The following is a 24450-nucleotide window of genomic DNA, read 5'->3' on the forward strand; positions in this document are numbered from 1 at the left end:
TGCTCATTATAAGTCTTTAAATGAAGCACAGGCAGGGAGCAGTGGGTCTCCTGGCTGAGGTGAAAGGTGCGTCTGGACATTTTAAATTTGCACTGCAGCCTTATTAATATTCATGGAAAGTGTGTGTGTGTGTGTGTGTGTGTGTGTGTGTGTGTGTTAGTGTGCATGTGTGAATCGTGGCCGTGTCTATTTGTGTTTTCAATTTGACAAATTTATCATCTAATGTAACACTGACCATGCTCACCCCCACACACGCACACACACACACTTTTTCTCACACTCTCTCAGACACACAATTCACAGACATTCATTTCAGCCTAAGTGCCCTGGCTGTGTGCTTCCTGTGTAAAGTTAATGGCTTTTTAAATATGTGATAAAAGCAGCATTCACAGTCAAACCATTCAAGGCACTTTAATTTATTACACACACAGTTAACAGATCTCAGGACACACACACAATCCTGACTCATATTCTTTATGATTCTTTTTTCCCTGATGGTTCTGTTCTTTCTCATGTAGTTGAGTAGTTTAGTAACAACTCCTCTTGCAAGTCGCTTTGGATAAAAGCGTCTGCTAAATAAAGTAAAGTAAAGTAAAGTAAAGCAATCTCCACTATTCCTGTATGTTCACCAACATACTCTTTCACTCACTCACTCCTTCACTCACTCAACCCGTCACTAACTCCGTCACTCCCCCACTCAACCCCTCACTAAATCACGTAAACAATACCTCACTCAGTCACTCCGTCATTTACTCAGTCACTCCCTCACTCACTCCGTCACTCCCCCTCTCAACCCCTCACTAAATCACATAAACAATACCTCACTCATCACTCCCTCACTTACTCAGTCATTCCCTCACTCACTCCGTCACTCCCCCTCTCAACCCCTCACTAAATCACATAAACAATACCTCACTCATCACTCCCTCACTTACTCAGTCACTCCCTCACTCACTCCGTCACTCCCCCTCTCAACCCCTCACTAAATCACATAAACAATACCTCACTCATCACTCCCTCACTCATTCCCCCTCTCAACCCCTCACTAAATCACGTAAACAATACCTCACTCATCACTCCCTCACTTACTCAGTCATTCCCTCACTCACTCCGTCACTCCCCCTCTCAACCCCTCACTAAATCACGTAAACAATACCTCACTCATCACTCCCTCACTTACTCAGTCATTCCCTCACTCACTCCGTCACTCCCCCTCTCAACCCCTCACTAAATCACATAAACAATACCTCACTCATCACTCCCTCACTTACTCAGTCATTCCCTCACTCACTCCGTCACTCCCCCTCTCAACCCCTCACTAAATCACATAAACAATACCTCACTCATCACTCCCTCACTTACTCAGTCATTCCCTCACTCCCTCACTCACTCCGTCACTCCCCCACTCAACCCCTCACTAAATCACGTAAACAATACCTCACTCATCACTCCCTCACTTACTCAGTCATTCCCTCACTCACTCCGTCACTCCCCCACTCAACCCCTCACTAAATCACGTAAACAATACCTCACTCAGTCACTCCGTCATTTACTCAGTCACTCCCTCACTCACTCCGTCACTCCCCCTCTCAACCCCTCACTAAATCACATAAACAATACCTCACTCATCACTCCCTCACTTACTCAGTCATTCCCTCACTCACTCCGTCACTCCCCCTCTCAACCCCTCACTAAATCACGTAAACAATACCTCACTCATCACTCCCTCACTTACTCAGTCATTCCCTCACTCCCTCACTCACTCCGTCACTCCCCCACTCAACCCCTCACTAACTCACGTAAACAATACCTCACTCATCACTCCCTCACTTACTCAGTCATTCCCTCACTCACTCCGTCACTCCCCCACTCAACCCCTCACTAAATCACGTAAACAATACCTCACTCATCACTCCCTCACTTACTCAGTCATTCCCTCACTCACTCCGTCACTCCCCCACTCAACCCCTCACTAAATCACGTAAACAATACCTCACTCATCACTCCCTCACTTACTCAGTCATTCCCTCACTCACTCCATCACTCCCCCTCTCAACCCCTCACTAACTCATGTAAACCAATACCTCACTCATCACTCCCTCCCTCACTCCATCATTCTTTCACTCAACCCCTTACTCACTCCCTCAATCAACCCCTCACTCACTCCTTCACTCACTATCTCACTAAACACATCAATCACTCAGTCTTTTTTTTCACTCAACCCCTTACTTTCTCCCTCACTCAGTCATTCCCTCACTCAACCACTCACTCACTCAGTAACTCACTCTGTCACTCCTCTACTCAACCCCTCACCTAACTCCTTCAACCCCATAACTCACTCCCTCACTCCATCATCCTTTCACTCAATCCCTCAAACCCTCCCTCACTCAATCCCTAACTTACTCAATCACTCAGTAACTCCCTCACACAACCACTCACTCACTCAGTAACTCCCTCACACAACCCCTCACTCGCCAAGTAACTCCCTCACACAACCCCTCACTCACCGAGTAACTCCCTCACACAACCCCTCACTCACCAAGTAACTCCCTCACACAACCCCTCACTCACTCAGTAACTCCCTCACACAACCCCTCACTCACCAAGTAACTCCCTCACACAACCCCTCACTCACTCAGTAACTCCCTCACACACCAAGTAACTCCCTCACACAACCCCTCACTCACCAAGTAACTCCCTCACACAACCCCTCACTCACCGAGTAACTCCCTCACACAACCCCTCACTCACCAAGTAACTCCCTCACACAACCCCTCACTCACTCAGTAACTCCTTCACACAACCCCTCACTCACCAAGTAACTCCCTCACACAACCCCGCACTCACCAAGTAACTCCCTCACACAACCCCTCACTCACCAAGTAACTCCCTCACACAACCCCTCACTCACCAAGTAACTCCCTCACACAACCCCTCACTCACCAAGTAACTCTCTCACACAACCCTTCACTCACCAAGTAACTCCCTCACACAACCCCTCACTCACTCAGTAACTCCCTCACACAACCCCTCACTCACTCAGTAACTCCCTCACACAACCCCTCACTCACTCAGTAACTCCCTCACACAACCCCTCACTCACTCAGTAACTGCCTCACACAACCCCTCACTCACTCAGTAACTGCCTCACTATCCTTAAACACTTAATCCTGTTACTTAGGGTCACACCTGCCAGAGCCCGGGGACACCGGCCAAGGACTCATTTACATTTACATTTACAGCATTTATCAGACGCCCTTATCCAGAGCGACTTACAATCAGTAGTTACAGGGACAGTCCCCCCCTGGAGCAATTTTAGGGTTAAGTGTCTTGCTCAAGGACACAATGGTAGTAAGTGGAATTCGAACCCGGTTCATTCGAACCCGGTTCATAGGCGAGTGTCTAACCCACTAGGCCACAGGACTCACCCATAGCAGGGTGCCACACGCACACATACACGCACACAACAGTCACTTACACCTTCACATCTACCATTTAGAGTTTCTAATCCACCTAGTGTACATGTGATTGGACATCGGGAGAAAACCCCTCCAGGGTGGAAGCATCTTAGTGGGTAAAACAGGACCAGAAAAACCACAAAGTCCCAGGTTCAAACCCCACTTACTAATATCATGTCCCTGAGCAAGACACTTAACCCTGAGTGTCTCCAGGGGGGACTGTCCCTGTAACTACAGATTGTAAATTGCTCTGGATAAGGGTGTCTTGTAAACGATGTAAATGCAAATCCCTGCCTACTGCATGCAAAATCACACGGAATTATATAGAATTTAAATTCATTTTACATATATAGTAACTCGTTGAAGCAATCTATTATTCTAAAATACTTTTTGTTTTTTTGCTGTTTCAGATTAAAGGAGGGCAGATTGGAACACTGCCGCCCCCTGGTGGCCTCATTTGAAATCTGCTCATTTGAGTCAACATTCAGTTCCACATTCAGCTGGTTTTGCCGTGTCCAGTTCTTCTGATGCTGAGGCCAGCAGTGGTGTTGACAAGCTGTCAAGCAGAAGACGCCCCACATCGGTCAGTAGACTGAAGGCTCTGGTTTTCCTCGAGTGTGGTCTTCTGGGTTGTGGTAATATGAGATGATCTTTACATGTTTAAGTCATCTCATCATCATCTTGAGGCAACTGAGAGAAGATGAAAACCTATTATTTCAGCTAAAACCTATTATATCAGCTATTATTTCAGCTTTAAAATCTTAAGATTACTTTGTGGAAATAAGTGTGTTCACATTTTTTTTAATTATTTATAGCAAGAACAGAAAATAATAATAATAATAAAAAAGTTCATTCAATGAATCAATCTGCCTGTCAATTTTGTTCCTCTCATTTAGCGTCATAGTCTATTCAGACTTAGTATTGGGTTCATCAAGGAAAATAAAAATTTTGAGAAAACTCGGAGGCGGTGCCGGTGCATCAGCCATACCAGGAAACACCAGCGCGGCGGTTTCATTTTCACTCAGTGAGCAGCGAGATGGAGATATAACGGAACACGCATCAGTGCAGAATAAGTAAACACATGAAGAAACACATACACGGCGACATTAAGCGAACAGAATAATTGGTTCAACCTTCTCTTCATCCCATTAGTCACGCCAGCTGCCACTCAAACTGGTGGGCGTTAACTTTAACTCGCCGGACTTTCATTGGCTGTGGGAAGTCGGAGTCAGTCACGTGGGTGTGTGCACGAGAGGTCGCCAGACTCGATCACGTGACTGTGTGCAGCGGCGGTCCAGCTCGGGTTTTTTTCGCGTTACTACTATTATTATATGATTATTATTGGTGGCGGTGGTATAATAATGTCATCGCAAATGAGCGACGCCAAGGATGGACTCTTTGAAGCCCACGTGAGTACTGCTGCAGTGGACAGAAATGTGGACCACGCACCAAAGCTAACGGCTAACCGCTAATGCTGCACATGACAAGAGGTGTTTACATTTCATATTTATCTCATATTCATCTCCATCCGCCTATCAAGAACACTCGTTTAAACAGGTACTTATGAAACAAATTTGCCGTAATAACTACAATTATTATTGTTATTAATTGTGGCAACATACAATTCCTGTATACATAGAACAACTAATTACACCAGAAAAATCTCCTCCACTGTCCTCAAAAGAGACATTTTTGGTGTGCAGGAGGTTATTGGATGTTCTGTGTTGGGTGGGGTTCTGGTCTGGAGGAGGTTATTGGATGTTCTGTGTTTGGGTGGAATTCTGGTCTGGAGGAGGTTATTTGATGTTAGTGGGTGTTCTTTGTTGGGGTGGAGTTCTGGTCTGGAGGATGTTATTTGATGTTCTGTGTTGGGGTGGGGTTTTGGTCTGGAGGAGGTTATTGGATGTTCTGTGTTGGGTGGGGTTCTGGTCTGGAGGAGGTTCTTTGATGTTCTGTTTGGGGGTGGGGTTCTGGTCTGCAGGAGGTTATTGGATATTCTGTGTTGGGTGGGGTTCTGGTCTGGAGGAGGTTATTGGATGTTCTGTGTTTGGGTGGAATTCTGGTCTAGAGGAGGTTCTTTGATGCTAGTGGGTGTTCTGTGTTGGGGTGGAGTTTTGGTCTGGAGGATGTTATTTGATGTTCTGTGTTGAGGTGGGGTTTTGGTCTGGAGGAGGTTATTGGATGTTCTGTGTTGGGTGGGGTTCTGGTCTGGAGGAGGTTCTTTGATGCTAGTGGGTGTTCTGTGTTGGGGTGGAGTTTTGGTCTGGAGGATGTTATTTGATGTTCTGTGTTGGGGTGGGGTTTTGGTCTGGAGGAGGTTATTGGATGTTCTGTGTTGGGTGGGGTTCTGGTCTGGAGGAGGTTCTTTGATGTTCTGTTTGTGGGTGGGGTTCTGGTCTGCAGGAGGTTATTGGATATTCTGTGTTGGTGTGGGATTCTGGTTGGAGAATGTTATTGGATGTTAGGGGCAGTGGAGGCCTAGCGGTTAAGGAAACTGCCCCGTAATCAGAAGGTTGCCGGTTCGAATCCCGATCTGTCAAGGTGCCACTGAGGTGCCACTGAGCAAAGCACCGTCCCCACACACTGCTCCCCAGGTGCCTGCCATGGCTGCCCACTGCTCACTCAGGGTGATGGGTTAAATGCAGAGGACAAATTTCACTGTGTGCACTGTGTGCTGTGCACACAGTGAAATCACTTCACTTTTTCACTTTATTATTTATATTATGGATGTTCTGTGTTTGGTAGGGTTCGGGTCTGGAGGAGGTTATTTGATGTTATTGGGTGTTTGTGTTGGGGTGGAGTTCTGGTCTGGAGGAGGTTATTTGATGTTAATGGGTGTTCGGTGTATGGGTGGGGTTCTGGTCTGGAAGAGGTTTTGGATGTTCTGTGTTGGGGTGGAGTTATGGTCTGGACTAGGTTATTTGATGTTCTGTGTTGGGGTGGAGTTGTGGTCTGGAGGAGGTTATTGTTTCTTCTGTGTTGGGTGGAGTTCTGGTCTGGAGGAGGTTATTGGATCTTCTGTGTTGGGGTGGAATTCTGGTCTGGAGGAGGTTATTTGATGTTAGTGGGTGTTCTGTGTATGGGTGGGGTTCTGGTCTGGAGGAGGTTATTGGATGTTCTGTGTTTGGGTGGAATTCTGGTCTGGAGGAGGTTATTTGATGTTAGTGGGTGTTCTGTGTATGGGTGGGGTTCTTGTCTGGAGGAGGTTATTGGATGTTCTGTGTTTGGGTGGAATTCTGGTCTGGAGGAGGTTATTTGATGTTAGTGGGTGTTCTGTGTATGGGTGGGGTTCTTGTCTGGAGGAGGTTATTGGATGTTCTGTGTAGGGGTGGGGTTCTGGTCTGGAGGTTATTGGTGTTATAAATGTGTGTGTGTTACAGCTTGTCTGAAGACCTGTCGGTGTTTTGAGATGCTGTGTGCTCCATGGCGGAGGAACACGCCGCAGCGCCTCAGTGTGGCCCTCCTGCTGGTGGGTCTGTGCTGGGGCTTCATGCTGCTGCACTACACCCTGACTCGCCCGCAGAACCAGTCCAGCACTGAACTGCGCAGGCAGATCCTGGAGCTCAGCCGCCGCTACGTCAAAGCCCTAAACGAGGAGAACCATGACCCCTCTGGACCTCAGGGCACCTCCATGGCTGGATATGGTGAGGCTGTGTGTGTGTGTGTGTGTGTGTGTGTGTGTGTAGTGTTGGTAGTAGTCTAGTTGGTAAGAGACCCTACAATGAACCAGAAGACTACAAAGTCCCAGGTTCAAACCCCACTGAGCGAGACGCTAAACCCTGAGTGTCTCCAGTGGGTGACTGTCCCTGTAACTACTGATTGTAAGGCGCTCTGTATAAGGGCGTCTGGTAAACCGGGCAGAAACAGCCTTTGGGGCAGTGGTGGCCTAGCGATTAAGGAAGTGGCCCCGTAATCAGAAGGTTTGAATCCCGACCCGCCAAGGTGCCACTGAGGTGCCACTGAGCAAAGCACCATCCCCACACACTGCTCCTCCTCAATTTTTTTGCCTTAATGTAAATGTGTGTGTTGCCCTCAAACTGATCTTGATGCGGATGCCTTGCAGCGGATCTGAAACGTACTATTGCTGTTCTCCTGGATGACATCCTGAACCGTCTGGGGAAACTGGAGGGCCACGTGGAAGCTGTGGTCAACGCCTCCTTCCTCAACACCTCCCATCCAGCAGGAGGCGCCCTCATGTCTTCACCTGCCACCTTACAGAAGCTTATAAGAAAGGACACGGCCGTCAGCCACCCTGAAGCATCCAACTACCACAAAGTCACGATGCCCCACCCACCACAGCGTACACGCAGGCCTCGCCCGGAGAGATAGGTGTGCGGTGTGTGTGATGGACTGTACCGCCAGTAGTGCTTTATAATGAAGAAGCTACACATGTAGCTGTCACTGCTTCATTTTTTGTTTATTTTGCCTTTGGGTTCTAAGCTTCTAATGCGGGAGTGTTTTGTTTTTGGGTAACATATCTGACAAAAAGGGGTGTGCAATTTGTCATAGAAATGAAGACTGATGAGAGTTGATGAATGAGAGTTGAGTCAAATACAGTTTCTATGCCACTTATGAAGAAAATGCCAACAATATGCATGTGTGAGTTGTTATAAAAATGTTTTACATGCCATTGACCGCAATGTGAATAGACTTTTTTGATCATATTTGAAGTTTTTTATTTAATATATTAATTAATGTTTCAGTGCAAAATCCAGTCATCTTTAAAGATTTACAGCAAATTTTCTTTTGAACACTTTTACCCACAGATTGTTTTGATCCCTGTAAGAAGCACTGTCAATTTTATCCATTATATGCTTTTTATATCCTTTTAAAATATATTTTTAAATTTCCTTTCATTATCACGATATTTAAATGAGCTTTAACATAAAAAAAGAACCCAGATTCATTCTCCACGATCAACATTCATGTGAAAGTTCATCACCCTAGTGCCCTTCAGGTTTCTATGCGGTACGTCACAGCTACTCTCGCGAGATATAGCGTGACTGTATTGGAATTCTCGCGAGGTTTGGGGGTAGCCACCATTTGCCGTACTGACTGTAGTAGATCCAGCGGTCTCTTTGAGTTTCTGTATCGGTGTAAAGAGTTAAAAATGAATGGCAATCGGCTCCTCTTCCGCCTGTTTTCTTCCTATTAAACACGCTTTTAGTGTCCCGCGCTGTGTTAGTTACTCTGAATGACTCGCGTATGCTACGGTAATGCTCTATGGGTCTGAATAACTGACGGTCTTAATACTAGATATAATAACTACATTCATGTTCTATCGGCTCATTTACTAATATAATAAAAGACTTTATGGCGTATATTTATATCAGAAGTAAGTAAACAAGACCAAGAATTAGCAGCAGCAGCAGAAGTGACCGGAAGCGCCGTACAGGGGGCGGGGCAACCGGAGCTCTCTTCTGATTGGTACAGAAAAGACTGTCCAGAGCACACATTGACCCGCCTCCCAGCCCGACCTCTGACCTTCAGCAGTTGTTGTCCCGTTTCTTTCTGCTGTAGCTGGTACTCTGAGGGATTTCATGACTATGTTACGGGTGTCAAAGCACGTGATTTTAATTCTATGGAGTGAGAGGTGACTGTTATTGTGAAACACTTCAGCGCAGCACATGTGGACACAACGCAATGTGTCCTCTGTGTTTTTCCCAGCAGTGGATAAAAGATAAAGAATGTAATCTAAAATGCGACTACTGTGTAACACGTGTCCTTTTATGAACTTTTACACCCAGCAATGAAACCCAGGATTTCATATGCCGTATTTTGGCCATCCATCACACTTGCAGTGTGTTTCGAAATACTGGTGGAGTGTCCATTGTAGAACGAACCAGTGGCAGTTAGAATTAGCCATTTTAGTTCCATGTCGAGACGGGCGTTGTTCCCTACGTTCGAGTATAAATACAGGCAAGAAGTGTGTATGTGTGTGAGAAGGTTTGATCTGACCTGAGAAGTGCAGGTCTGCCTGGACCATCTGTATGCACACGGTGGAAACACACACACACACACACAGACAGACAGTATGTCTCAAACTTTTTTTCAAGAAATAAACATTTGGAAATGATTTGTGTGTAAAAGTTCAAAGTGAACTTTATTCTTCACAAACACAGAAAGACAAAGTAGCAATGCTCAGATTCCACAGTGTACACACATGCACACAAATATGACTGCACATTAACAGCAGGTCAATATAAGATCACACTATATAGTTCTCCTGGCATTCGAAATTCCTTCTTCACCCCACTTCTATCCTCCAGTCTTATAAAACACAGGCTGACAAAACGGTACATTTAATCAATTTCACATCAAATTTTTTTTATATATATATATATATATAAATATCAATTAACAGAATCAATGATTGTGCAGTAATTTCTACAGTCCTGTAATGAAAGTGCAGGTCATCAGAGTTAATCTCTTATAGGGAATAGAGTACAGAATTTAAGTTTTAGTTAGTATAGTTTAGTGTGTATATACATAGCTATTTTTCTTTCTTTTATGATTGCACTGGGGGTGGGGGGGAGACCTTATTTCAATACACGGTATACTGTTCCAAATTGAATGAGGATGGCAGTGGGAAAGAGGAGCGATCAAATCAGTCAAGACTGTACATATTTACTTCACTTTAAGACAAATTAGCAAGGTGACTAAGGAAAAGAAGAATAAACAACAATGGATGCAATTTTAACTGAACAATCCTGAAACGGCTTACAAAAAAATACAAAAATACACCCTAGATGGTTGCAAACGCACCCTGTACACCACACCCATACACAATAAATGAGTTTCAGACCTTAAGTGACGCGATTACCTTAAGTGACGCGAACCGGCAACCTTTCGTTTCCTTACCCCCGCTAGGCCACCACTGCCCGACTATCCAAATGATTTTTACTTCGATTTATGTCCACCAGGGGTCAGAAGCAGCTTTAAAATGGAGCTGACTAAATATCACAGGTCAAAGGTTACAGGACTACACTGCCTCAGATGTAACAAGGTGAACTTTGAACCAGCGGCAGGACCCTGGTAGTTTTCTGCTTTATGAAGGAAAGAGCTGTTCTGGTTCTGGTGAAGTTATCCGGATTTTGCCCATAAAGCCATTTCCACGCTTTAAATGTCCAGCGGACTGCTGATGGGGTGGTAGTAGCCTAGTGGTAACACAGGTTCAAATCCCACTTACTACCATCGTGTCCCTGAGCAAGACACTTAACCCTGAGTGTCTCCAGGGGGGACTGTCCCTGTAACTACTGATTGTAAGTTGCTCTGGATAAGGGCGTCTGGTAAATGCTGTAAATGACATCAGCTGGATTTCCTTCATACTTGTTCTATGGTTAGAACCAAGACTTCACGGTAAAAATGTTTATTATGAAAGTCATCACTATCCAGTCGGTGTTCGGTCAATATGACACAAAACCACGGTGTTGTAAAGGAGTACAAACCACACAGGAGTCAGGAGGAATCGCTTAATGTGAGGGGGCTTCCTTCGTTGATGGGTTCAGAACTGGACCAGAAAGGGTGGTACTAGCCTAGTGGGTAACACACTCGCCTATGAACCAGGAGACCCAGGTTCAAATCCCACTTACTACCATTGTGTCCATGAGCAAGACACTTAACCCCGAGTGTCTCCAGGGGGGGACTGTCCCTGTAAGTCGCTCTGGATAAGGGTGTCTGATAAATGCTGTAAATGTAAATCTAAACATCCCAGGTTCTATCCTTTTTACGACTGTTCTAAAGGAACATCTGCGTTCTAGCACAGAACAGTCCTCCGCAGGCATTCGAACCCAAACGTGGAGGGGCAACGAGCTGGGCGCCGAACAGCCGCAGCATCCGGATCTTCGATTTGTCACACAGCAGACACCTTCTGAAGGGAACGCCACTGAAGGCTCCTCACGCCCGGAACATTCCAGGGTCATCTCCAAACAAAGACGCGAAGTGGCTTTCTATTCAGAGCCACGATCTGCCATAAATCTAAATTCAATTGAGCACGAAAAAAATTATTCATTCATATTTAATTCAGACGCTCACATTTACTCTGGTGAAATTTAAAAATGCTGTAAATTTATAAATGCTGTAAATGTAAAAAGCAGCTCCGTTTTACTCTAAACACCAATTAAAGCATTTATAAAAGAATAAAACCATGCTGAAATTAATAGTATTAAAATTAAACGTGAAATAATTAAACGAAGAGCTTCTGACGTCAAAATGGACACTAACATTATGCTTTCCGTTAGCAAACTATTTGCTTTTCTGTAAAATCGTAATTTTACCATTAAATCGGATTTATTTAAAAACGGAATCTTAAAACAATTAGAGTCGTAATTATAGTTTTCGCTGCGCGCAATTAAAAGCGCAGAAACACAGAAACGTCGAACACGTTTAACGTGAGAATAATTCCACCGTCCCGTCGAACAAATTTAGGAGGCGCGATCGAATCGAAAATCGAATTCTGATGAAGTAAGTTTTTACACCGACGTGGACATGCCGGGAAAATGAAATTAACGTGCAGATTAATAAAACGCAGGATTCTCCGGCCCGAACGCCGGAAAGATTACTCCCGTCTCGGGGTCTTTTGTGTTCCCACCGCCATTTTCTTTAGAACCGACCCTCCGCGATCCATACGAAGCGGGAGGGCGACGCGTTCAAGGCGGCTTTACGTTCCCGCGAACTCCGGGCTCGGCTCGGCTCCCGCTCGGAACCGACTCGGCTCCCGCTCGGAACCGGCTCCCGACGGCTCACTCCCCGCGGATCGAGCGAACTTTCTAACTTCGTGAGGAGCCCCGCCGCGCCTCAACATGGCGATCCGGAGGGGGAACGTTCCATACGTTCCCAGCACTCGCCCCCCTGCTCCACCCCGCAGGCCGGAACCGGTGTTCCAGAGCGGACGAACAGACTCGCGAGTTCGTTTTTCAGTTCATCCACACCGCCGCAGAATCCCGGAGAACACGAACGCGCAGGCAGAAGTGCGCGAAGGAACAATCACGCGGTTACGTAAAACCCGCCGGAGTCGAGTCGATGGCGAACCGGTACCTGGATCCGGAAACCGGGAATCGGTGCGGGAGGTTCGTCTTTTCGCGCCTCGGCTCGGAAACCAACCGAGCGGGACGGGCGGCCGCTGATTGGCTGCGGGACGGGCGGCCGCTGATTGGCTGCGGGACGGGCGGCCGCTGATTGGCTGCGGGCTGCGACCAATCGCACCGCGAGCTCGTCGTTCTCATGTACAGCATTTATCAGTCAGTAGTTACAGGGACAGTCCCCCCCTGGAGACACTTAGGGTTAAGTGTCTTGCTCAGGGACACAATGGTAGTAAGTGGGATTTGAACCTGGGTCTTCTGGTTCATAGGCGAGTGTGTTACACACTAGGCTACTGCCACACTGTATTCACCCGGTGGTGTTCTACCGGGGCTGAGGAACGCGGGAACGCTCCCGCCGGACGCGCCTGACCTTTGGCCCACACGTCAAACGGTGCGGGCACCCGCGTGCCCCGCCCCCTTTTCTGTAGGTGACACTCGCCCACCGGAAGTAGGAGGGGCTTTTCGCCATGTTCCCTGCGGCCGTGGAGGTCCCACGCCACGCCCCCCTTTACGCGGACCGGTTCCACGCGCGCGCGCGCGCTCTCGTCCGCCCCGGTCGTCACGTGACGCGCGCTCGCGCACGTCAATTAATGTAATTGGGAAGTTGATTAGTGAACGTTGATTAGTGAACGGCGACACCACCGCCGCTCCCCCGAGCCCTCACGCGACGGGGCTCCGCACCACGAGGGCGGCGACACGACGGCGACCAATGAGAAGCGGCGGCGGAGAGGGGAAAAAAAAACGTATTTCACCGGGAGCGGGTTCTCGTGGAACCGACGCCCGGTCCGTCTCCCCCGGTGTCTCGAGGCGGCGGGACTCGCCCGTTCACTCCGCCACCGGCATGAACAAGCTCTACATCGGCAACGTGAGCGCCGAGGCCAGCGCGGCCGAGCTGGAGTGCGTCCTGCGCCAGTGGAACCTCCCGCACGCCGGCCCGGTGCTCCTCAAGTCCGGGTACGCGTTCGTCGACTGTCCGGACGAGAAGAGCGCGATGCGGGCCATCGACGTGCTGTCCGGTGAGCAACTTTCCCGGGACGCGGCGGTCTCCTTAGGCCGCGGCGGGCCGCCCGTTCCTGACGAGCTGCGTTGTCCCCCCCGCAGGTAAAGTGGAACTTCACGGCAAAGTTCTGGAGGTGGAACACTCGGTTCCCAAGCGCCAAAGGTAACTCCGCTGGAGCTTCTCGTCCAGGCTCGTTTCCCTGGTTTGTTTTTTTTTTTTTTTTTTATTCTTGTTTTTCGAGGAACTTGATTCATTTGACAAGCAGTAGATCGGAAGCCTGGTTCTCTCTCTCGCTCTCTCTCTGTGTCGGGCCTCGTGTTCTACGTCTGGGTCACCGTTGAATGTTCTAATGTTCTGTTTGGTTTCTCCTGTTTCTCGGACCACTACTTTTATTTATTTAATTTATTTAAATTCGTTTACATTTAAAACAAGCGTCAATTACACGGAACCGCTTCGATTGATGCTCTCGCGAGGAATTCTGCTCTACGTAAGCGCGTGGGGGTCAGAGGTCACCGCCCTCTCTTACGGCCGCACCAGCGCATGCTGGGAAATCCCCCCCCCAGACCAGCTGACTGGTTTCCAGTTCTAGAATTAACTCTATACACGAGGAGTAATTCTAAATTAAACAATTGAGTATCTTAAATTAAATTAGTAAACAGATGTTGTATTTATGAATTTATAAAATAATTTTCGGCCGGTTCTCTGCTTCTGGGGTGTGTGTAGTGGGGTTAATGGGATTTTGGTTGTTTTTTTTGTCGTAACTTTTTTTTTTTTTTTTTTTTTTTAAACTGCCCACCCTTCATCTGAATATCCCTGCTCGCGGCAGACCCCCCTGCATGAATGCATGGATTGTTGGTTGGATTTGAAGGTCCCATCCCTCCCACTTGCTGCTCCCTCCCCCCATTCTCTGTCGGATCAGTTGTTTCCACGGTGACAAGGCCCCACCCCCTGGGGGCCATTATGGGGTCTCTGCCCGCAGGTTACGGTCCCGTTCTCTGTGTGTGTGAGACATTCAATTTAATCTCAATGCAATTTAAATACTTTTTTCATTTTTAGCTGTCTATCATTTTTGATCTTTCAAAATTAGTTTTGTTTTATTTTACCTTTTATTTAAATATATTAGCTTAGAGTTTAAAAAAAGAAAGTGACATGATTTGCAGCACAGCACACGGTCTTTCTCATTCAACAGTCACCTCAGTGGCACCTTGGCGGTTCTGGATTCAAACCGGCAACCTTCCGATTCAGAGTTCCACCCTCAGATGGGGTTTTTTTTTTTAATGTTTTAAGAAAGATTAGAAATGTAAAAAGGGGCAGTGGTGGCCTAGCGGTTAAGGAAGCGGCCTCGTAATCAGAAGGTTGCCGGTTCGAATCCTGATCCGCCAAGGTGCCACTGAGTAAAGCACCGTCCCCACACACTGCTCCCCGGGCGCCTGTCATGGCTGCCCACTGCTCACTCAGGGTGATGGGATAAATGCAGAGGACAAATTTCACAGTGTGCTGCGCTGCTGTGTATCACATGGGACAATCACTTCACTTTACTTTTCAATGAATTTGCTGTAATTACGTCTGAGCTGGAGCTTTTCGCCTTCACCAAATTACTAGCAGTGTGTGTCACTTCTGGTTGTCTTGTAAGGACATTGTAAGAGCTGCTCTGTAATGTAAATAGATTTTTATTTTATTTTTTTTAAATTATTAGTTTGATTGTGGAACCCGGCTGGCTGCTATTCTGTTTGCTATTCTAATGACTGAAATTATTATTATTATTATTTTAAATCTCAATTTTCCTGAACGGTTCCTGATCTGCACCAGTAGGAACCGGCCTGCTGGTTCTGTGTCGGTCGGTGAAATCGGGGCGGATCTCAGCAGAATGTGGGGGTTCTAGGCAATGTGCAGGCATGATTTATTCTGAAATGAATTCTTTCTTCTTCTCTCAGGAGTTGTAAACTCCAGATCAGGAATATACCGCCGCATTTGCAGTGGGAGGTAAGTGTGTGTGTGTGTGTGTGTGTGTGTGTGTGTGTGTATCCTTGGTTCTGCCCCTTCCTCTTCATGTTTTCCGTCCTTCAGCCTGTTGACCCGCCTCTGCGTGAAGTGAACGCTGCTTTTGCCTCGTCATGGCTGTGGAATGGCCAATGGCTGGCGAGTGTGTGAGGAAGTGGGTGTGGCCTGCATGTGCAGTTGGTCTCGTTAGCTTTTAGGAGGCGGGGTTCGTGCCATTGCCCCCAGTCCCGTTCTTTTATGCAGGATAAGATTTTATTTATATTTTTTGCTAAATTCTAAAATGTACTAATTCGGTTTCTCATGAGCAGTCAAAACCACTTTTATACAAAAAAAAAAATTGTGTAGGGTGAGGTTCTGTAGTTTCGCTGGTTGAGGTGTGGTTCTGTCAGAACACTGCTAGCTAGAATAGTACTTGATACTCGTTATTATTTTTATGACTACAGGGGCAGGGAACTTTTTAAATAATTTTATTTAATAAAGAATATTTTTAGAATATTAAATTCAGAACGCCATATATATATATATATGAATGAATAAATAAATGCATTAATATATGAATATTTTTTGAGCCAAAAAAACTCATGCTGCAGAAGTGAACAATAAATGTGTTTTTGCGCAATTAGAGCTATAATCAGGCCTTAAAAGTTACGCCTGTCCTGAGCCTGACAGAATACGCTTTCGCATCTCTCTCCTGATAATTAAAATGAATCACCTGACGAAGACATTTTAATAAAACAAATTTCCGAATGATACAGAGAGGATCGGTTTTTATAGACTGGAAGTTTGATTGCTGATTTCTGTCGACCCGAGTCCAACTTGGGCCAAAATGGTTCAAATTGAGCCCAGACCCGACCCAAAGCGAAATACTTACAGTGCCCTTGCATTTTGTATTTTCTAGCAGACATGTAGCCTGTTGAATATTGCATAGAAAAGTCTCCTGGTGAATTCCGTGAACCGGCAGATGCAAAACTGGAATTTTAAGTATCGATAATGGTGCTAATTGGTATTAAATATTTGTATTGATGTCTGAGTATTTTTTTTTATTTATTTTTTTTTTTTTTTAAATACACATTAGTCACATTGCAGAATAAACTCCTGAGTTGAGAGATTCTGATTGTTCTAGCTTCTTTCTTTCTCTCTCTCCCACAGGTGCTAGATGGACTGCTGGCAAAATACGGCACGGTGGAGAGCTGTGAGCAAGGTGAGTAGATGCACACCACGAACGCACGCAGAGGAAGAGGTTCTGCGATTTGATGCTGGTTCTCCTCCACAGTGAACACCGATACCGAGACGGCCGTGGTCAACGTTCGCTATGCAGCCAAGGACCAAGCCAGACAGTGAGTCCCAGCATGCACTGCAGCTCACTGCTGCCCCCTGATGACATCGCTGTGTGGAACACACACACACACATGGAATATCTCCACATATCTACTAGTCCTGTGATGTTCCACCTTCAGCCATAAAAAAAAACAAAAACTGATATTTATGGAAAGTCAGTGAAAGTGGGCGGGGCCACTCACACACTCGTTCTCTTTCTCCGTCCCTCGCTGCTCCAGAGCCCTGGAGAAACTGAACGGGTTCCTGATGGAGAACTACGCCCTGAAGGTCTCCTACATCCCCGACGAGACAGCGGTTGCGGTAGATGTGGGCGGGGCGGGCGGTCGTCGCGGGTTTGTTCCACGCGGCCCCGCCCGCCAGGGCTCGCCCTCGCTGGGCATGCGGCCGAAACCGCAGTCTGACATCCCGCTGCGCATGCTGGTACCAACACAGTTTGTAGGCGCCATCATCGGCAAGGAAGGAGCGACCATCCGCAACATCACCAAGCAGACGCACTCGAAGTAACACTCTCTCTCTCTCTCTCACACACACGCTCACCCTCTCGCGCACACATCACTCCGCCGTGCTCATGTCAGTCTGTCTCGCTGCGCGTGCGCAGGATCGATATCCACCGCAAGGAGAACTCTGGCGCGTCGGAGAAGCCCATCACGGTTCACTCCACGCCGGAGGGCTGCAGCGCCGCCTGCCGCAGCATCATGGAGATCATGGCCAAGGAGGCGCTGGACACCAAATTGTGAGTCTCGACGTCGGTGTTTTCTAACAGCGGGAGGGATGATGGAGACAGGACCTAAATGGTAGTAGCCTAGTGGGTAACACACTCGCCTATGAACCAGAAGACCCAGGTTCAAATCCCACTTATTACCATTGTGTCCCTGAGCAAGACACTTAAGGTTAAGTTGCTCCGAGGGGGGACTGTCCCTGTAAATACTGATTTTTGCATGTAAATACAAATATTTGCATGTAATTTGCATGTAAATGCAAATATCTTAGTTAACGAACCTTTTTGATGAGACTTAATACGAGACACAACATAAATGCTGCTCGTGTGACTACTATAATGAAATATATCAAGTAATATTGTTAATAGAATAAATATAGTTTACAAATTTAAAGCCATATTAAAATGTCTTCATTTTTGGTGACTAAAGCAAGACGAGACGCTATTTCCTCCTTTAATCGCGTTGTTGTTTTTATGCAGTGGAGTGCACATATGACGCCACTTCCGCAATACGGTATTTAATTAGAATTTCCGGATACTTGTGGGGGTTTAGCAGATGGGAGGGAGGAAATCATGTATCTTTGGATGCACTTTATTTACAATGAACTGGGGAAAGAAAATAGAATCTGTATTCTTGAGTTTATAAAGTGACTTATTAGATAACCTTGTTTTAATAGTGAAATGGGTTTGAATGTTTGTCCATTCGAGTAAGAAATTGTGCTATATACACACAGAGTTAAATAGTTTTGCATTACTAAAAAAAATACGATTTCCATTGACAAACTAGACATGGATAATTCTGACTCAGATTTTTAGTCTACTGAAACTAGACTAAAAGGACGAGACAAACACTAATTAAAAATAAAATTAAGACCATCCGCCAAAAACGACCATGCTCAGCCTCCATTTTCATGCTAATCGAAACGCCTCACCTGACCACTTATTAACCATGCAAGTACACGCCCAAGTAAAATGATAGACATTATCCCACTTCTGACAGAAAGTCCTTGTAGGGCAGTGGTGGCCTAGCGGTTAAGGAAGCGGCCCCGTAATCAGAAGGTTGCCGGTTCGAATCCCGATCCGCCAAGCTACCACTGAGGTGCCACTGAGCAAAGCACTGTCCCCCACACACTTCTCCCCGGGCGCCGGTCATGGCTGCCCACTGCTCACTCAGGGTGATGGGTTAAATGCAGAGGACAAATTTCACTGTGTGCACAGTGTGCTGTGCTGCTGTGTATCACATGTGACAATCACTTCACTTTAAACTTTACTTTTTTAAATCACGTGCATGTTACCCTAATTGAACAACGCGATTAGCATATAGGGCATTTGTTGCCTACTAATATTCAGCGGCAAAAAATGATGCACTTTTCATTTTTATGTTAGAGATCACAATGTTCAAATTACATAAAGTTAAACATGAATAGTTTATTTTCCAAAGCCACAGGGTGCGGTGGTGTTTTAAGTCTTTCAGAGATGGAAAAAGCTGCATGTGGCTCCAGAGCCGCTGGTTGGCCGAGCCCCGTTCTGGGAGACCCTGTGGGGTGAAGGGCATGGAGATGATGGCTGATCTCTCTTGCAGCACTGACGAGGTTCCTCTGAAGATCTTGGCTCACAACAACTTTGTCGGCCGTTTGATTGGGAAAGAGGGACGGAACCTGAAGAAGATTGAACAGGAAACTGAGACCAAGATCACCATCTCACCGTATGTAGAGCTCATCACACACACACACAAACAACTCTCAAAACAACTTGGGGCAGTAGTGTTCTAGCAGTTAAGGAAGCGGCCCCGTAATCAGAAGGTTGCCGGTTCGAATCTCGATCCACCAAGGTGCCACTGAGCAAAGCACCATCCCCACACACTGCTCCCCGGGCACCTGTCATGGCTGCCCACTGCTCACTCAGGGTGATGGGTTAAATACAGAAGACAAATTTCACTGTGTGCACCGTGTGCTGTGCTGCTGTGTGTCACATGTGACAATCACTTCACTTCTTCACAAACTCCTCCCCCTCAGGCTCCAGGACCTGACTCTGTACAACCCGGAGCGGGTCATCACGGTGAAGGGCTCCATCGAGGCGTGCGCCAGAGCCGAGGAGGAAGTCATGAAGAAGATTCGAGAGTCGTATGAGAACGACGTCGCTGCTATGAATGTAGGACACACACACACACACACGTCACCACCTTGACCCCTCTCAAAACCACTCCTCTCTCTTTAGCTGCAGTCCAACCTGATCCCAGGCCTGAATCTGAACGCGTTGGGCTTGTTTCCGGGTGGCGCCGCTGGGGGTGTCACCCCCTCCATGGTCAGCGGCCCCCCAGCTGGACCTCAGCCAGGATACCCCTCCTACGGGGTGAGAGAACGAGAGAGAGAGAGAGAGACTCTTCTAATACATGGTCATGCGTTTGTCCAGTGTTTAACTCAGTGTGTGTGTGTGTAGGCACAGCCGGAGTCTGAGACCGTTTACCTGTTCATCCCGGCACTGGCGGTGGGCGCGGTCATAGGGAAGCAGGGTCAACACATCAAACAGCTCAGTCGCTTCGCTGGAGCATCAATCAAGGTGTGTGTGTGTTTGTTTTTAATATAATTCAGTTGTCCACTTTCCTGGTTATTCAGCTCATCTGACCCTGACCACCGTATTGGCCTCAAGTTTCTTAGTAGTAGTAGTAGTAGTAGTAGTAGTCGTCTGTCATAGCCTACTTAATAGGCTGTGCTACGCAGGTACATTCATGTGGGGTGTGTTCTTTTCATATTAAGCAATCCCTCCAGGATTTAGCAATAAACATTTGTGACTACTTCAATCAGGGCACCTGCAGGGTCTTAAAATTTTGTATTTGTAAATTTAGGCCTTAAGTTGACGTTCCTTGTCGCGGCATGGAACCGTGGTGTGTATGGGATGTTGTGGTAAAGATCTGGGCATAAAAGTTTAGGACGTGAGGACGGGGGAATGTTACGCATTATAGAGCAGGGATGTCTGTTATAAATGTGTGTGTCTGAAGATGACACGCGTTTGTACCAGGTTTGGTGCATGTAGGATATACTGTCTTTCAACAGGAAGCCTTGTTCAACGTACAATAAAGTCCTTATTAGTGGGCAGTGGGGGCCCAGCGGTTAAGGAAGCAGCCCCGTAGTCAGAAGGTTGCCGGTTCAAATCCCGATCCGCCAAGGTGCCACTGAGCAAAGCACCGTCCCCACACACTGCTCCCCAGGCACCTGTCGTGGCTGCCCACTGCTCACTCATTGTACTGGGTTAAATGCAGAGGACAAATTTCACTCTGTGCACCGTGTGCTGTGCTGCTGTGTATCACAAGTGACAATCACTTCACTTTCACTTATCAGTGCTTTTTTTTTTTTTTTTTTTTTTTTTTTTTGTTAAGATTTTAGCACAGTAAACATTTTTAATTCACAAATCATATATTTCCTTCATATGCTAGGAAAGGCGCGACATTAGTCGTAAAAGTGGTCTTAAGATTTTAAGATTCAATGTTCTTTGGTAACTGTGAAACTGCTGAAATAACTGAGACTCCATCGGGATGGTTTTGCCTCAGCCGGTCTTGCAGGTCCACAACTTGAGTGCGTGGCAGTGGGATAAAAAGGTTTTCCATTTACTGCTTTAGTTTGTTCCACCACCACGTTACGTGCAGTACAAAATAGTGTAACAGGAAGTGCAAGAGTGACAATGGCGTCAACCAGTGGTAGGTAGTGGCCTAGTGGGTAACCAGAAGACCCAGGTTCAAGCCCCGCTTACCACCATTGTGTCCCTGAGCAAGACACTTAACCCTGAGTATCTCCAGGGGGGGACTGTCCCTGTAACTACTGAAAGGCGCTGTGGATAAGGGCGTCTGGTGAATGCTGTAAATGCAGTGGCCGTCTAAATGAACTCGAACTTGACTTCTAGACCAACTCCATGTTCTGCACCATGTGATTTTGTAAAGGCCAAGTTGAACAACATTCCTGTCGTGTGGTCCTTTTCCACGCCAACACAGCAGCATCAGTACGCCGGTAAGCAGAGTTAAAAATCGGCCTATCTGCAGCAGCCAGTACAAGGAAAATGGACATGCAACATTAATTTACCCCCCACTTTCATGCAGAACCCTTGGGAACACTTTAATGGTGCAAAATATAGGACGTTCTGCAATAGGTCAAAATTGCCAAAAAGGTTGCGGCGGTTCAATAAAAGTGCAAAATGCAAGTAATTTGATTGTTGCGATCATGACATTGCAAATTCCTGGAGGAACTTATGTTTGTCCCTTGGTGAACCCAATCCAAGGTCTTCATAGACCTAGTGAGACATTAAATGAGAGCGAGAAGAAAAAGCTTGCCAGGCACTTCCTTGCTCTCTTACCTCTTGGATCAGGAAGCATGACTGAAAGTGAAGAGACATGTAGGATTTTTACAAAAAAAAAAAATGGTTTCTTTGTCTCAAAAAGCAGACCCTATTTAGAGAATAGTCTGAACTTGAAGTTCTTTTAATTTTGTAAATTTTATTTATTTATTTATTTATTTATTATTATTTAAACTGGTGCAAAGGTGACAGCAGTGTTTGTTGTGCATGAGAAATACTCCCAGCAGGTGTCCCTTTGCATGAAGGATACTTTTTTTTTTTTTTTTTTTTTTTTTTTGTGAGCTTTGTGCAGTAAATTGCTGGATTAGTACATTTTGTGGGATTTGACACGAGGGGACTCTGAAAAGGCCCTTACAGAGCTGCATGTTTCCCCGGGTAATGGTAGCAGACGTGCGTGTCTTCTGTCGGGAGGGCGGAGCTTGTGTGTTGACCCGCCTCTTCCTGTCTCTCAGATCGCTCCTGCTGATGGAACTGATACCAAACAGAGGATGGCGATCATCACAGGACCACCTGAGGCCCAGTTTAAGGTGTGTGTTTGTGGTTTTGAAGACTCTGTGAAGGTAGAGAACGTGAAATCTTGTGCTCCTCAGGCTCAGGGTCGTATCTTTGGGAAGCTGAAGGAGGAGAACTTCTTTGGTCCTAAAGAGGAGGTGAAGCTGGAGGCTCACATCAAAGTCCCGTCTTCTGCAGCAGGAAGGGTGATTGGAAAAGGCGGGAAAACGGTATACCACAGTCACATGCTCTCACATCTTCTCTACTCGTCTGCGTTGTAATAAGTTCTCTCCTTTTAACCCCCTGCCCAGGTAAATGAGCTGCAGAACCTGTCCAGCGCGGAGGTAGTGGTTCCGCGAGATCAGACCCCAGATGAGAATGACCAGGTGGTGGTGAAGATCTCAGGCCATTTCTACGCGAGTCAGGTGAGCGTGGAACTCCTCCATGTTCTAACCGGGCCAGTTCTGTGGGAGCGCTGACCGTTACGTGCCGGTTCTCTTCCGGTTCCGCTGCTGCAGGTGGCTCAGCGCCGGATTCAGGAGATCCTTTCTCAGGTGCGGCGACAGCAGCAGCCCAAGCCGGCCCCGCCCGGCCCACCCATGGTCAGGAGGAAGTAGAGCACCTCTGTCGTCAGGGAGACGGGCCGCCGACCGACTGTACACATCTCTCTCAGGGTTCAAGTCCCGCCCTGATCACACCCTGGGGACTTCCTGTTCTTCTCCTGGTCTCCTCCCCTTCACTCAACTGGTCAACCTGCACTTTCTCACAGATGTTTTTCAGTTGGTTTATGAAATGATGAAATGATTGGGTTTTCTCTTGCTTTCAGACTGGGCGGGACTTACTGACTCAGGGGTTTGTTTGAGACAGGAAGGGGAGGGGCTTGACCTGGAAGTTTGTGACATTTTTATAAATTTGGGTGCATTTTATTGATATATAATAGTAAGAGAATAGGAGGTGGACGACACTGCCGCTGAGAACTGAGGGAAGTGTTGCTTGGTCTTGGCCAGGAAACCAATGAAATATGCATTTTTACCGATCTACCTCAGGCTGTAGTACCTCAGAAAAGATCTATAGAAAATAATTATATATAAATTTTTTTTTTTTTTTTTTTTTTTATTTTGCTTTGTGGTATTTTGTATACTTTGTAAAGCTAATAGTTCTTGAACATTTTTTATTTTTTTAAGAAAAATTTAAACGGTCGGCTGCCAACTCCCTGGTCCTCATCTGCTGCCATGTGGCGCCCCCTTCTGGGGTCCGTCGGTCTGGGTTGGGTGTCCGGTTCATTTTGTGTAGATCCATGGTCTGGGGATAAATTTCCACTTCAATGCCAGAGTGGATAATAATAAAATCAAATCTGAATGTCTCTCTACCCCTCCCTTACCTGCCGAATTTATTTAGTTTTTTGGTTCTGCTCGGACTTCCACACTAGTACCGCCATCTACCTCAGTCCCTTGCACCGCGACGTCTTTTCTGTTCTTGATTCTACCTCTACGGAGACTACCGTTTTCGAATCAGAGGGTCACTTCTCCCTGATAAATGGAAATAAAAATAGAGAAGCTTTAAGTGGGAATGATTAGAGTTTAAAGGTCAGTGAACATTTATTTTTGCCTGCCTTATCTGACTGTTATGTGAATTCAAAAGGGAAAAAAAAAAAAAATGATATTTGATTTGATTCATCAGTGTCTTCATGGTAAAGGGTCATTTTGGGTCAGTGAATGAGTAAAAGCCTCCTGTGTTTATTTCCTCAGATTTTTCTTTGCTGTTTCTTTTTCCCCTTTGGTTGTGTGCTGGATCATGTATTTTGGAATAATGTGACTGATTTTTTATTTTTTTTGGGGACACGTGTTCTGATCTTCAGCATGGCCTCCCTTCCTCCATGCTTGTCACACCTCACACAACTCACCTTGTCAAAATGGAAAAAATAAAGTCAAGTTGGCTCCAAGCAGTACTGTGCCTTGCTTTACTCTTTAACTGTGTATTATTGAACCTAGGGGGACTGTATAGACTGAGCACTGGACC

The 24450-nt window shown here is 46.5% G+C and overlaps 2 protein-coding genes across 4 annotated transcripts; both read left to right on the top strand.

Annotated features, from left to right (window-relative positions):
* The first annotated feature begins 4708 nt into the window (after positions 1-4708).
* On the top strand, positions 4709-8630 carry LOC114797002 (coiled-coil domain-containing protein 126-like). 3 transcript variants are annotated; one of them, XM_028991581.1, is made up of 4 exons: positions 4709-4867; positions 4999-5015; positions 6839-7102; positions 7522-8630. In XM_028991581.1, exons 3-4 carry the CDS (start codon positions 6868-6870, stop codon positions 7785-7787), a joined length of 501 nt encoding a protein of 166 aa, XP_028847414.1. In that variant the 5' UTR covers positions 4709-4867; positions 4999-5015; positions 6839-6867; the 3' UTR covers positions 7788-8630. The 3 variants fall into 3 exon arrangements, with proteins under 3 accessions (XP_028847414.1, XP_028847412.1, XP_028847413.1); XM_028991579.1 differs by lacking the exon at positions 4999-5015 and having other exon boundaries at positions 4709-4948; XM_028991580.1 differs by lacking the exon at positions 4999-5015.
* Positions 8631-13347: 4717 nt separating this feature from the next.
* On the top strand, positions 13348-24373 carry igf2bp3 (insulin-like growth factor 2 mRNA binding protein 3). Its single transcript, XM_028990824.1, has 15 exons — positions 13348-13554; positions 13640-13700; positions 15473-15521; positions 16689-16740; positions 16813-16876; positions 17096-17377; positions 17476-17610; positions 19178-19300; positions 19611-19746; positions 19813-19947; positions 20035-20154; positions 22392-22466; positions 22530-22661; positions 22743-22856; positions 22950-24373. Exons 1-15 carry the CDS (start codon positions 13380-13382, stop codon positions 23046-23048), a joined length of 1752 nt encoding a protein of 583 aa, XP_028846657.1. The 5' UTR covers positions 13348-13379; the 3' UTR covers positions 23049-24373.
* Positions 24374-24450: the final 77 nt, after the last annotated feature.

This window comes from Denticeps clupeoides, chromosome 9, assembly GCF_900700375.1.
Source record: "Denticeps clupeoides chromosome 9, fDenClu1.1, whole genome shotgun sequence".
In the NCBI taxonomy this organism is placed as follows: domain Eukaryota; kingdom Metazoa; phylum Chordata; class Actinopteri; order Clupeiformes; family Denticipitidae; genus Denticeps; species Denticeps clupeoides.